The following is a 13750-nucleotide window of genomic DNA, read 5'->3' as shown; positions in this document are numbered from 1 at the left end:
TTTTTTCTTCTTGGAATTTATTTGTTGGTTGATTTTTGGTGCAATTTAACCCTCTTTGTAAGGATTCCCCATCTAGGACTTATTTAATTGATTGTTTGAATTGTTGTGACTTGCATAAGTTGCTTAGGGCATGTTTGATAGCGCAAGTTGGAAAATCCAAGAAAATAAACAAGATCAGAAAATAAACCAAATGTTCAGGTAAGCTTTCTCGATTTTCAACTTTTTATAAAAATGAGCACATGTTTGATACCCCAAATGTGCCCTAGCTCTAACAAGATTAGAATGAGATATGGATTGTGTAGACAAAATTGCCCTTATCTTTTCCCATTTTTAACAAATTTACCACAATTCCCCCAATGGACAGAAAATTGAGTTATTCAACGATGCAAGAAACCTCCAATTTTGTGAATAAATCTTCCAGAGAATAGGGCTGCACAATAACAAGAGGAAGAGAAAGAAACTGATGTCTAAAAATCGCGTGGTGTGGTGCTGCATCTCTGGCCTAATTTCAGAGAGAAAAAGGGAAGAGAAGATGGAGTGGTGCTGCAAATCTGACCCAAAATCAAAGTGAAAAACGGAATAGGCGAAGGTTTGGTGTTGTAAATCTGACCAAAAATCAAAGAGTAGAAGAGAAGAGAGGATGGAAGAGAAGATAATCCTGGTTTGGTGCTGTAAATTTGATGGAAATTCAGCAAAGAGAAAAAGAGAAGAGAAGAGAAGATGGAAGACTAGAGAAGATTGACTTGAAATTAGGACAAAGAGGGCTAATTTTGGAAGCAATTTTGTTTCTTGATGAATTGAAAAATAAACCTCGGCTGAAGCAGCGATAAGTTTCCAGAGATAAGCTGGTATACACTCTTGGGCCTGTGCGGGCTCTCGTTTTTTTGCGGGCTTCTTAAAAAAATGTGAAAATGTATCAAACAATGGAAAAGCCTAGGAAATGGGTCATTTTCTTGGTTTTCCTGGGCTATCAAACATACCCTTAATCGTGCTTAAATTTATTTGCTACTATACGTCTTCTTATTGAAAAAATTTAAATACACAATTTCTTTTTTAGAACGTTTTACATTTATTTATTTACTTACGCATTTTCTGATGGTGTTCCTACCCGGAAAGGATCACCTAATACTTTTCCTAATACTCTTCCTAATCCACCTCTCACAAACATAAAATATGATGGTGGGGTCCTAATCCATGTATGTGAGGGATGGATTAGGTAATTGAAGAGTTGATTTTCTGCTTGCTGTATCCTTTCAATTTCTAATTACAACAAACAACAAGCTCGACTTCCAAACGTGAAGTTCCGCATCAAATCGCAGTACCAAACAAATTTTAAAGCAATTGTTTCTTCGCCCTCAAGGACTCAAGTGGATGCAATCGATACGAGACTCGAAAACGAAACCACCCCAAATTTCCCATATCCCTAGTGTGTGTGCTAAGAAGGATCAGGAAGGAGTGTAACCGATCTCATTCTTGTTACGCACTCCTTTATTTATAAGCTTGATATGGGCCCAGCCGAGGTATTGATCGACTTGATTGCCCTCAAACCCTTTGGCTTCCTTCTAAATCCTTTTCCGTGATTCCGTTCCCCGCTAGATATCCTCCTCCACATCTCCCGATCTGGGCTACACAATTCCATGAACAAATCTTGCTAGATCCAGTTGTAAATGCGCCACTACAGCAACCAATGAAAATTAGCCTTATCAAACCGCCACACTTAAACCATACTTGTCCCCAAGTATAAAGACAAGAAGAAAAGAAGAATGCGCTAATTCTTTGCCGCCATCCCCAGACTCACTCTACGTAATTCTTGACAAAACTCCTACACCTAGACAATAACCGAGGCAAAGCTAGACACTAAAACAAAGAGTACATAATCACATAGGATGAAACATATAACACATACGCATGAACTGTTTCAACTTTTTGTGTGCAACCGTCTCACAAGATTATACATCAATCCAATGTGCCGCACTCCTCCAAATAGGTCTTTTTTCCTCTACCTAGCCAACCTCGCTGTACTGTCAAAGATAGCCTCATTTCCCAATTGTTAGATTCACTCGATCAAGCCATTCCCTTACTGGTGATGTTAGGACCGATTCTCTCTTAAGCATTTAGTTATGAGAATTTTCCTTCTATCCTCCGTAACTATCCCCCTTTTTTTTATTTTTTTTTTTTTTTTTTTTCTTTCTTTCTGGACTTCGTCCAGCTTATACCTCCTTGATTTCCTAGGGATCATCTGCCTTATGTCTCCATTTTTTCCCTTTTTTTTTTTTTTTTTTTTTTTTTTTTTTATTTCCTCCTCTGGACTTCGTCCAGCTTATACCTCCAAATTTTTGCGATTATATATTTTCTCCTTTCCCTTTTTTTTATTATTTTTTTCTTTTCTCTTTTCCTTCGACCAAGGGCGTACCTCGATTACGTGTTAGCTCTGCTGTTATCACAGCTTATAACTCACCTCTGTAGCAGGCTTCAACTAGGCAAGAAAGGCATTTCTACTATCGTCTTGCTTCATTCGCATTGGTTCGGCTTACTAAAGAATCAGCTGTTTGGAATACCTCCTATTTTCAATTACTCTCCCTGCGGAATCTCGTCGTATTATATCCACTAGTTCAGCGATACAATCCTACCCATACAACTCCTCAAAGAGACAACACCGCATTTCCTCCTCCCACTCACTCAAGCTTGTCCTCAAGCCATCGTCAGAAGGGGGGAAAACAAACAGAATTCAATGCGTAATTAAACAATTTCACTTCACACTTTTGCATCGAGCAACTACAAGGGGAGGTTAATAAACTACCAGTAGTGATAACTTCACACTTAGACCAAGCATTGGGCTAAGTGGGAGGAAGATAGCATAAACACAGAACTACGGAAATAAAAACACGTAAAAAGAAACACAAAACTAAAATTACTGTCCGGGAAATTGCTCAGCTGGGCCGGCCCGCTGAGAGCCGCATCTAAGGGTGGAACACCGGGCAGGTTTGTTTTCATCTTTCTTCATTGCTGCTCCAAACCCTCTTCCTTTCTTCAGCCTTGATCGAGTCCTCGGTTCTCCTCATTAACATTTTCGTCCTCTTGATTTGGAACTTTCTCGAATAGCCTGGGTGGTCAACCGCCGGAATGGCTTGGTCGAGGACCGTCGTGGATGATCTTCGTGCTCTCATTTGACCCAGGAGTCGACTTCCCTGACCGGGTCAAGGGAAGCGTCTGATGCAGCCATTTCAACATCCGCGCAGATATCTCCACAAACATTCCGCCACTCTTTTCACTTTGTTCTGCACATTTCGTGGCCAAATCTCGCTACTGCCGTCGCTTCGTAACTTTTACTTCTTCCCGACTCCCATTGAGTTCCTTCCGTATTCCCCGAGTTCCTTCATCATCTCCTTTTCATCAGCTTTCTGCATTTCCTTTTCATGTCCCGCACCTCCTTCCGGCTCTTCCACTTTCACTGGGTACGGCCTCCTCGCCTTCCTCCGGCCTCCGCCCCGCTTTATCTCCCAAATAATTGTAGTAAGGTAAGCTCTGTTGCCTTGAGTTTGGTGTACAAGCCCTTGTTGAAGAAGTAGTCTACGCTGAAAACCTCGGGCGGTCGCACATCACGACCTCTGAGCAAGCTTTCCACATCTTCACCAATGTTTCTCAAGGTAATGCACATCACACGTATTCTCCATAATTGTCGTTATTTTGAATTTCAAATGTTATAACTTCCCTCCTCAACTGCTCCTTCATGCACTCTTCCTCTAATTGATTCCTTGACCGCGACCTAAAAATATGAAGACCCGACTCCCCGGGTCAAGGTTAAAGTACGAGACATAAATCCTCGAAGCTCTGGGTCTGAATATTTTGAAATTTTGAATTTTTATTTTGTTTGATTTTCTTTGTCTTCTAAAGCAATTAAACTATTTATACACCACTAATATTCTCGAATCCCCGGATCGCTGTGTAAAAACATAACATTTCCTCGACCGGTGAGTTCATCGAGAATATTCTCATCTGCTAAGGATAACCAGAGCGCACGTAAAGGGTATTTCCTCCACTACGCATAGCTCGAATTATCCCTATGACTTTCAATCGATGGCCATTAACAAGAAAAGGGACCGAAGCAAGAGCATCTCCCCTGATTGCCCGTGTGCTACGTGAGGCCAACGATGGTATATGGACCTACCCACTGGACTTCAACTTCCCCGGCATTAGCTCGGTCCTGACCGAGCCGGGTACTTTCGCCCACCTGAAGTTCCGACCGGGAGGTTCTCGCTTGCGCCGCAGCTTCGCTCTTCCTCTTCGTACCATCACACTAACGCTCTAGCCAGAAGTTCCTCCAAATGCCCTCAGAACACCAGCCTTTCCTTCTTCTTCACATGCCACAGACTTCATATTCATTTAATTCGCCCAAGATGCTTGCTTGCTCCACTTCCACGTAAGTGACACATTTTCCCAAACACCAATCCCATAAGGTGACATCCCGATCTGGTGTCTTGTGGTAAAGAAGCTTCTATACGCCCACAAAGCATCGTCAAGGCGTTTTTACTCCAATCCTTCAGGAAAGACCGATTTTTCCACTCTTTATCTCCCTATTAGAGACTTCAAATCCAGCCCATTCGATCAGCGATATGGTGTAGAGACCCATGATGCACGCCGTATTTCTCATGAGCGCTTCTATAAGTGCGGTTGCAGTGTGTTCCTTGATCTCGAGATAATCGCCAGAACTCCATATCCGCCGAAAATGTTCGACTTCCGTAACTGGGCCACCTCTGCATCATGGGCGAGCCTTCGCCTCTATCCACTGGGAAACGCAGTCTACAAATACCAATATGTAAGCATTTCCGTGACGACGACGGGAAATGGGCCCATAAATCCATCCCCCAAACATCGAAAAATTTCGCAGATTTCCATGGGCACTGGGGCATCTCATCTGCCTCGAGATTCCCCCGTCTCGTCGATTACCTTTCGCAAGATTTACGCATTCAAAGGCATCCTTGTTCAATGCAGGCCAAGAGAATCCAATCGTCTAGAACTTTCTCGCGGCTCTCCTCGTCCGAAATCGCCCTCCACACGCCAAGCGTAGCTGACAATGACGTGGAGTTATTCATCTCTTTGTTCCATTCGCAGAATGCAACGTCGAGCACTATCCGATCCGCACAGCACTCTCCAAAGAGCTGCTGCGATCATCCTGCAGTGGCTATTTGGCTTCGCTTTTGTGCCTTGCCATCTTCCTCTGGGCCCCGTGAGGCTTCTCCGAACTCGGCACCTCCCGACCAGCACTTGCCAGTCCGCGCATTCATGGTTCTCGCGCGTCATGCTTACGCACGCGCTTCTCGATCGCATTCTCCCGGGACCGGTTAAAACTAAGACAGATTCTGCCCATTCTGGCCTAGGTGTCTCTGCCGTCCATATAAGATAAATGCTCTTCGGGAAAAACATCAGCTCGTCCGTATCTCCTTGATGAATTCTACTCAAGTGGTCGCCACTCGATTCTCTGCTCCTCTTTTGTCCCTTACTTCCCAATCAAAACTTCAGAAGTAGACTCCATCGAGAACAAATTGCCATTCTTTCTACTAAGAAAGACTTTATCATGCATGATCGCTGAAAAACAATAACCTCGACTCCAAGAAGATAAGGGCGGAATTTTTCGAACGAGTGCATCTACTGTGCCCAACATTTCCTTCTTCTCCGTAGTACGTAATTTTCCGAGCTTGATTTAAGCACTATCGATAGAAAATTACGTGCATCTATCTTCGGCCAGATTTGGCTCCCACAAATAAATCGCCATACGCACATTATCTCAAAAGGGTGATTCCAAATTCGGGTGCCCCGATAATTGGTGCTGACACTAGTCTATCCTTTGAGCAATTGAAATGCCCTTTCAGATCCCTCATCAAACTCAACTCCACATCGGGCCGGGTGGCAAAGAACGAGTGAAAGGTTGCGCAATTTTTGCAAAGTCCTTGATAAACCTTCGATAAAACCCCTCGACCGAGGAATCCTCTAACTTCCTTTTGATTCAGTAGGTGCGTAGCTTTGCAATCACTTCCACCTGCCTTGTCCACTTGTATTCCTCTTCGTAATCACTACGCATCTAAAACAATCCCCTCGCCACTACGGTAAGTGACATTTTTCAAAATTCAGAACTAGATGTTTCTCTGACATCTTTGCAGCACTAGGTCAAGGCTGGCTAAACAAGTATCAAATGAGCCTCCATATGCGCTGAAATCATCCATGAATATCTCGATGCACACTTAGTAGATCCAAAAATACTCATCATACAACGTCTGAATGTCCTCTCGGTGCATTACATAGACCAAATGGCATCCTTCGTAGGCATAAGTTCCAAAAGGGCATGTAAATGTGGTCTTTTCCTCGTCCCTGTTCACGGTAACTGAAATAACCGCTATATCCGTCGAGGAAACAAATACTGTTTCATGCCAGCCTCTCTAGCATCTGGTCAATGAATGGTAAGCAAAAAGGAAATGATCCTTTTGGCGGCTTCATTTAGTTTCCTATAGTCGATGCACATCCTCCATCCACACTGGAAGATGACTAACTCGCTCTGTCATTCTTCACCACCAGACCTGCATTTCTTCCTCGGCATCATGCGAACCGGACCGACCCACTCGCTTAACTGAATAGAGCATATGCAGATTCCAAGGACGTGAGTTTCGTAACTTCCTCGGCACTTCCTCCCTCATGTTTGGATTCAGCTTCCTTTGTGGATCACGCCGAGCCTGGCCTTTCCTCTACCGATGTGGTGCATGCAAAGATCGTGCTAATTCCAACTAGGTCGAGTGTCCACCCTATGGCCTTCTTGTTCCTCCTATTACTCTGCCACAAGACTCTCTCGTCTTCGACAAGCGGCCGTTAATTATCACTCGGATGTTTCTCCTTCCTGTGTGGATGGGAGATATTTTAAATTTTCAGTAAAGTTTTAACTCTTCTTCTGGTGATGGCTTCCTCGAGGTAAAGGGTTCTCCGCCTACTTCTTGGCGCCATTTCCTCTCAGATTGCTTCCCTGCCTAGCTCTTCTCCGAATGCATCCGGCCGATTGGAATGATAATGGCCGGTGGCACGCCATGATCGCTTCATTGATCTGATCACTGCTGTCCTGTGGAAAAGTTTCACACTACATCCTCGCTACCTCCTTTCTACCGCTCAGTTCGAATTGTCAAACTGCTCCGCATTAAGTTCAGCTCAAGATATTCTGACTGTGGGGTTAATTACATCTATAACACAGCAAGTTTTCAACATCAAGCGGTTTTTTCATAGCTTTCAATGTTGAAGGTGTATTTCTCCCATGATAGTCCAGGCATATATCCATCAAAGACATCACACGTTCGCAGCAGCAGCAGCGGTCTCCCGCACCCCACTGCATCACAGATTCATTACCCCTCATTTTTATCACATGAAAATCAGTCAAAGTGTAGAAATCATGCACTCTCGACTCATGACATTTTCTCAATACCCTCACAGCGATGTGCATGTTCTATCGTCAACCGAATCACTACTTTAGTATCGACCAAACCGACTCCCACCAATTTTTATATATCGACAATGGGCAGGTGACATTTATCGAAGCCACCTGCATCACACACGGCATGCTCAATTTTAATATCACCTATAGAAATAGGAAGAGTGAACATACCCTCGATCCTGCACTTTGACGGCATCCTCCTCTTGTATCACGGCCATATTTTCTCCTATAACAATCTTCCCATCGTTTGGTTTTTTCCGCTTAAGGAATTTCGATTTAACTTGTCAGCGCTGGTATTTTCGGGAATCCGCGAAAAGGGTAGGTTAATTCCAAGCTTTACTAAATATTTCCACAAGGTCCTCAAGATCATCTTTCTTTTTCTTGGCTTCCTCGATACGGGAATGGTTCTTTGGTCGCTTTTTATCGCATTCGTGGAACCCCCGCCAGGCCGCACTGCCTCTCCCCGTCCTCTTTAAGTTCCAACTCAGTTCCTGATCAAGGAAAAACGGGTCACTTAGTCGAGGCATACATCCTTAAATCTCTCCCGGAGGTCATCCCGTATAGGAATTTCTCGAGTCCAAAGATCATCTCCTCGAGACTTCGATTCCCTTTTCTCCGTCTCATCCGCTGGTGTGTCTCCTCGTTTATCACTCGTCACCCTTCACTTTCCTCATCTCAAGGTACTTTGACTAATATTTGCTCGGTCCGGGTGGTTTGACAAGCATGTGCAATTTCCCTTCATTTCCGCATTTCGCTCAGCGACGTGGCCAACTGGACATTCGCTTTGCCAACATGTCCATGGCGCACTTCGCTTCCCGCTGGCATCTTGAATTTTGTGCACCACGTCACGCTAGCCCCGCATGTTATTCCGCATGTTGTTGGAAATTTACTGTGCTTGTCCTGACCTAAGATTCCACAAGTCTAAACTTGGAATTGAACCGGGATTAAATCCTCGATTTTGATTTGCCCCAACCACCCTGTCTCCGCGAAAATTTCCCCGACCTCCTTTGATTATTGGGTTGTTGTACCGGGTTGCCGGACTCGGGCGACTCGTTGGAAATTTTGATTGGCTTCCCGAATTGTCCTCCTCGATGCGGTGGCACATAAGAATTCGTTGCTCGGGTTCCCGTTGTTCCAGCGATGCCGATCCCCGTTGCCGGAAATCGCTGTTCAGCCCCTCGTCGCTTCCGCCCAGCGAATTATGCCGTGGTCCTTCCCGATTCGGGCCGTCATGTCCGTCTGTCTCCGCTCGACTGGGTGTTGTGATCCCGTGGTTGTTGGTTCCCTTCACCATCCGAAACAAGTGATCGTCCCTCCATGGTGCCTCCTTAATCTTCCACTGCTCCCATTGCATTTTGATTACTGATTCCAATTCCCCATCGTATTCACTCAGCTTGGAAATCTCCATCGAGTGAGGATTATTGTAAAATTGAAGTCACCCTTCGACTGGTTTTTTTCCTTATCGGCCAATCTGTGGGTACTTTTCTTTTCAACGGCATTTAGCAAATAGCCTTCTCCAAATAGATCTATTCTCGTCTCTAACCTCTTCTCCTTCTCGTTCCTTAACCGTGTTCGCGGAGCTTCTCCTCTCACGATAAGACGCGGTAGTCATACGCCCTTCTTTCGCGGGCCGATTAATCTCTCCTGTAATCTCGCGTCTCGCTTGCCTTATTTTCCTTATGGGAAATTCCCCCGCTCGGTGAATTCATTAAGTCCTCGACTCAGGATTCGCCTCTTCGTGAGAATAGATAAAACAGCCTGTGCCTCTCCGTCATCCCGTGATTCGGGCAAGCGTCAAGCAGCCTTAAACCGAGACCAATATCAGGCTTAAAGATTCATCGTAGTCCTCGTTTACACTCTTTGAATTTCTTTTTCAAAGCGTTTGCCTTATCGACTGAGCAATACCAGTAAACTCCAATTTGAAATCCCTCCATGTGGTGATCGAGTCATGTGGAAGCCTCAAGAACCAAGTGTTTATGCCTCTCCTTTCACGTGTAATGGAATCGCCACAGGCGATAGTCCTCCTCTGTAGTTTCGTTAGGCCTTTTCTGGATGCTACATAATAGCTTACTAAACTCGTTCAAACTCATGTGACACTCATTCCTCCGCTCCGTAACGTAGGTGGGTGCCCGCCCAAAGACATTCGCCTTGATCTCAATGTAGACCGACGTTGATTGACACTATGGCATGAGTCATTTCCTCATTGAGATGTGCAAGCAATAACCAACTGGGTCTAGGTCCACTAAGTTTGCCATTACACTCCTCTTCCTCCCTTTCCGAATGCTCAGCTTTCCACGACGACCGTGAATCCTCTTCCCGATGAATTCCACTCTTCTTCACTCCCGATTCAAACGCAAATGGATTCATAGCCGACAACCCCGATCTGGTAGTTATGGTTGGATGTTGGATTCCTTAACTTGCCACTTCAACTGCACGTTCCTTGACCAAGATGGGTTGCTCCTGTGATTCTCACCAGCCCTTGCTCATAAACTCATAAAAGCGAAATTCAAAAGATTAAAACTATTTACACCAAATCTCTAAACACATGTACCCAAACCACGCCATCCATCCCCGCAACGGCGCCATTTGAAGAGCTGATTTTCGCTTGTCGATATCCTTTCAATTTCTAATTACACACTTCCTAGATCCAAGCAAATCAACTAGATCACAAGGTTCAGAGACTCACAAGACTGAAGTCTCGGGTCGCTGGTCGGATCCAAGCATCCGAACAAAAATCCAACCGAACACAACTTCAATACCACGATTCTCGAATCTATTAAGATATTCAGCAACAAATTCAACGGAAACCAAATGTTTCATATTTATTGGGACGGAGGGAGTATATATTTACAAATTTGTCCTTCTAAATTGTATATCTCCATCGGCTCCTTATAAATTCACCACCTTCATAAACCTAAAAGGGGACAATTTGATCAAAATCAGCCATAGCTAAAACACCGCTGCTATTAGCTTGACTAATGTGAAACAAATTACCATTGAGATCAATAAAATCACAAAAAACTTCGCAGAAAGTCACTTGCTCGAAAACCCTCATATGATGCGAGCTATAGATCTCCCCCCAAAAGAAACCCAACTCATTTGACCATACCTCCATTTCAAAATTTTCAACATATAATATCATCATACCGGCTTTCCTCTTCTTCGCCAGAGGAACGAACTTTACAAATGAGGAAATAAAGGGAGGTACACATTTTTGGATCCAAGAGTGAAAAATTTGGAATAGGTGCAGTGAATAAAATAAAAAGATGCGAGTGTACAGTGGCAATGCAGTGAAAATTTCCCTTTCACTTTCACAGTTGGCAAATGTGAGTTGCTTGGAGAAGAGTTGGAGATGGAAGAAGAGTAATATTTTATTTCTGGGTACACAAAATCAGGCAGATTTGTATCTCTACAAAATTATAAGTTACATATCATTTTATTTCTAGTCTATTTCAGCGGGCCGAGATGGGCCATACCTAAAAACAAGGGCTGATGTGGTAGGCTAAATAGACTATTAAACGGATGGAAATATAAAGATACATATCTATTTCTTGACCTTACTATGTTATCAAAGGAGCCCTAATAATTTAGAATTAAAATATCAAATTAATGCGTGTTGGATAACTAAAATAGTGACTTCTAGTTCTAGCACTTCACAATATTTTTGAATGAGAAATACATATAATTTCGTTTCATCCACGACTCACGATTCACGAGTGATCATATCTACTTAATTAGGATGGTAGTTACATCTTACATGATATAAGCGGGTAATGAAATGAGATTTAACAATGGAAATAGCATGTACATGAGTCATCACGTGTCAATTTTCTTTGCTCGTACATTCATCTATCCTATAGAATGGTCCAAATCTTGGCACAGTCGCTTTTTTTTGTTTTGTAATTCTAGTAGTAGTATTCAATTTACTGAATAAACCAACACGAATGTATATTTTATTGGGAATAATATAAAAACATACTCCTTCCATCCATGATTTATAATCTCGTTATGACTCGACACATGTTTTAAAAAATATGAAGTAAAGAGGTGAAAAATATTAGTGGAATATAGGTGTCACTTTTATACTCCATAAATTATTAATTTTATATAATAGAATGTTGGTATATGCATTTAGAAGAATATGGAACCCATTATCTAAAATGAAAAAAAGTAAGTGGACTTTTAAATTGTGGACGTCCCAAAATAGCATATTGAGACATTTTAGTAGAATGTGGAGTAATATTTTTTTTGAATTTTAGATTTTTCTATCAACTTTAAATTTGATTGAAAATTGAAAATTCCATTAAAGTTCATGATATTAGAAATATGTGTTTCCACTTTCCACAAGCTTAAAAGGAGGATGTGTTTTATTTACCACAAACCCGACTTAACTGTGAGAAGCATCAACTGTGTGAAGGAAAATATAGTTGAATGTGAAATTAGTGTATAACCTGTCAATTTTCGATGGTTTATTTTGTACATTTATAGGTGAAATTATAAAAATAATTGTATAGTTGTGAAGCTTCAACCATTTAATATCTTTGATTGTAGTGGTTCACGCAGCAATCAATCAAAATGCTGAGGCTGTTCAATCGCCCTACCCATCTATAAACTATAAACTCACACTTGTACTAATCTCGAACCCCAAAAGATAATTATTATTCCTCCTGCCCACAAGAACATACACTCTTTCATTTTTAGTCTGTTCTATAAGTATATGCACGTAAAGTCTCATTCTTCACTAATGATACTTTAATTGCTTTTGTTCTCTATATCTCTCTTACTTTATTAATTTTGTATTAAAATTCGTGTCAAATCCAAACTCATTGTAATCTCAATCATGTTGTATTAGTTACAGTCCTTAAGTACCTTATCTTTTTTCCTGTTTAATTCAGCTCAAACAGAAATTAAGGCCAAAAGTTTTAGGGTGTGCAAACAGTTAATTAGCCTAAATATTGGTGCGTGTTTATATTCCGCAAAGTTTAACCGCACTACGAGGCTCTCCTACTGAGTAACGGTCCTATTCCAGCTGTTTTCCATTTTCAAACCTACTTTATCATTATATCCTCGCCTCCCTCTCTATTTTCTCTCCTACATATAAACATCAAAATCATAGCCTACGCTTTCCATTAAAATTATTCCCCAATCTTCGCCATCACGATTAGAGATGGCTTCCTCATATTAAAACGAAAAATCATAATAAAAAAAAAAGCTATCTTTTTGGCCCAAGAAAGCTAATAAAAAGGAGTAAAAGACACTTATGCCTAATGAATACTCCTATGACACATCACATTATTAATCACCAACCAATATGTAAACATATGAATATTATTAAACACCTACGTCTACAATTCTCTTTTTCATTTCATATAATATTGCACTCAAACTATATACACCTGTATAGAAGAATCACGATTCATGAATTAGATATGCACATAAATAAATACACGTGTGCAAATAGTTAAAAATGGCCATCAAATTCACATTAGAAATGGAGTAAAAAAAAAATGAAAAATGAAAAAGAGAGAGGAAGAGGCCAGAATTGAAAGATGCCACCGACAGAAGAAGGAAAACCAAATGTTGTAAATTTGTTAGGAGGAGAAAAAAGGGGCTAAAAATGGGGGATTTTGCGGTGGAGGCGGCGGTGCTTGGCCTCCTCCTGCTTCAAGTTCTTCAAGCTCCGTATGGCCAAGATATCTCCTTTTTCAATCTCCATCATTCCTTCCAATTCCGAAATGCTTTCTGTTTAAACAAATCAACAATTTCTTCAGCGCTTTAGAAAAATCAATCGAGAATGGAAGAAGAAATCAGATATAATGCGTACCAGTAGGGTCAGAAATGGCATTGAAGCTATTGAAGTCAGCCAAATCTGAAGCAAATAAAAAGAAAAAATTAGAAAATGAGGGAAAATAGGATGGTGATTGAATGAGGAAGGGAGAAGTGTACCATTTAGAGAGGGGTTGTGGGAAGAGAGGTAGAGAATGAGGAAACAGAGGAGGGTGAGAAGAGGAATGAGGTGAATGTAGGCTTGAGGCATGGGGGTTTTGGGCTTGAGCTTTTTCAGCTGCTCCTCTTCTTCTTGTTGTTGCTGGCATTCCTCTCCAAGAGATGATGATGAAGATTGGGATTCATCCTTCACGAGCTTTGACGAGGGAGAACCCAGTGACTGCCTCTGCATGTTTTAGAGAGAGAGAGAGAGAGAGAGAGATGCTCTGCTTTTGTTTTTGTGTTTTGGTGGTTCACAATTGTTATTGGGATTTATTCTCTGAATTTTTCATACCT

At 42.0% G+C, this 13750-nt stretch overlaps 1 protein-coding gene across 1 annotated transcript; it reads right to left on the bottom strand.

Moving 5' to 3' along the window:
* Nucleotides 1–12869: 12869 nt before the first annotated feature.
* Nucleotides 12870–13750, bottom strand: LOC125216007. Its single transcript, XM_048117604.1, has 3 exons — nt 13415–13750; nt 13293–13337; nt 12870–13210 (listed from the first exon to the last, which is right to left on the bottom strand). The coding sequence occupies exons 1-3, from the start codon at nt 13644–13646 to the stop codon at nt 13080–13082; spliced, it is 408 nt and encodes a 135-aa protein (XP_047973561.1). The 5' UTR covers nt 13647–13750; the 3' UTR covers nt 12870–13079.

This window comes from Salvia hispanica, chromosome 3 (genome assembly GCF_023119035.1).
Source record: "Salvia hispanica cultivar TCC Black 2014 chromosome 3, UniMelb_Shisp_WGS_1.0, whole genome shotgun sequence".
NCBI classification, from domain to species: domain Eukaryota; kingdom Viridiplantae; phylum Streptophyta; class Magnoliopsida; order Lamiales; family Lamiaceae; genus Salvia; species Salvia hispanica.
Note: the sequence above shows the minus strand (reverse complement) of the source record. Positions and strands in the feature narration are given on the sequence as shown.

Excerpts from the sequence above, each read along its gene's own strand:
- LOC125216007 (XM_048117604.1), bottom strand. The coding sequence starts at position 13,646 with ATGCAGAGGCAGTCACTGGGTTCTCCCTCGTCAAAGCTCGTGAAGGAT. Across the intron at positions 13,338-13,414 it reads CCACAACCCCTCTCTAAATG|ATTTGGCTGACTTCAATAGC; the intron begins GTACACTTCTCC and ends TATTTGCTTCAG. Across the intron at positions 13,211-13,292 it reads TGCCATTTCTGACCCTACTG|AAAGCATTTCGGAATTGGAA; the intron begins GTACGCATTATA and ends TTGTTTAAACAG.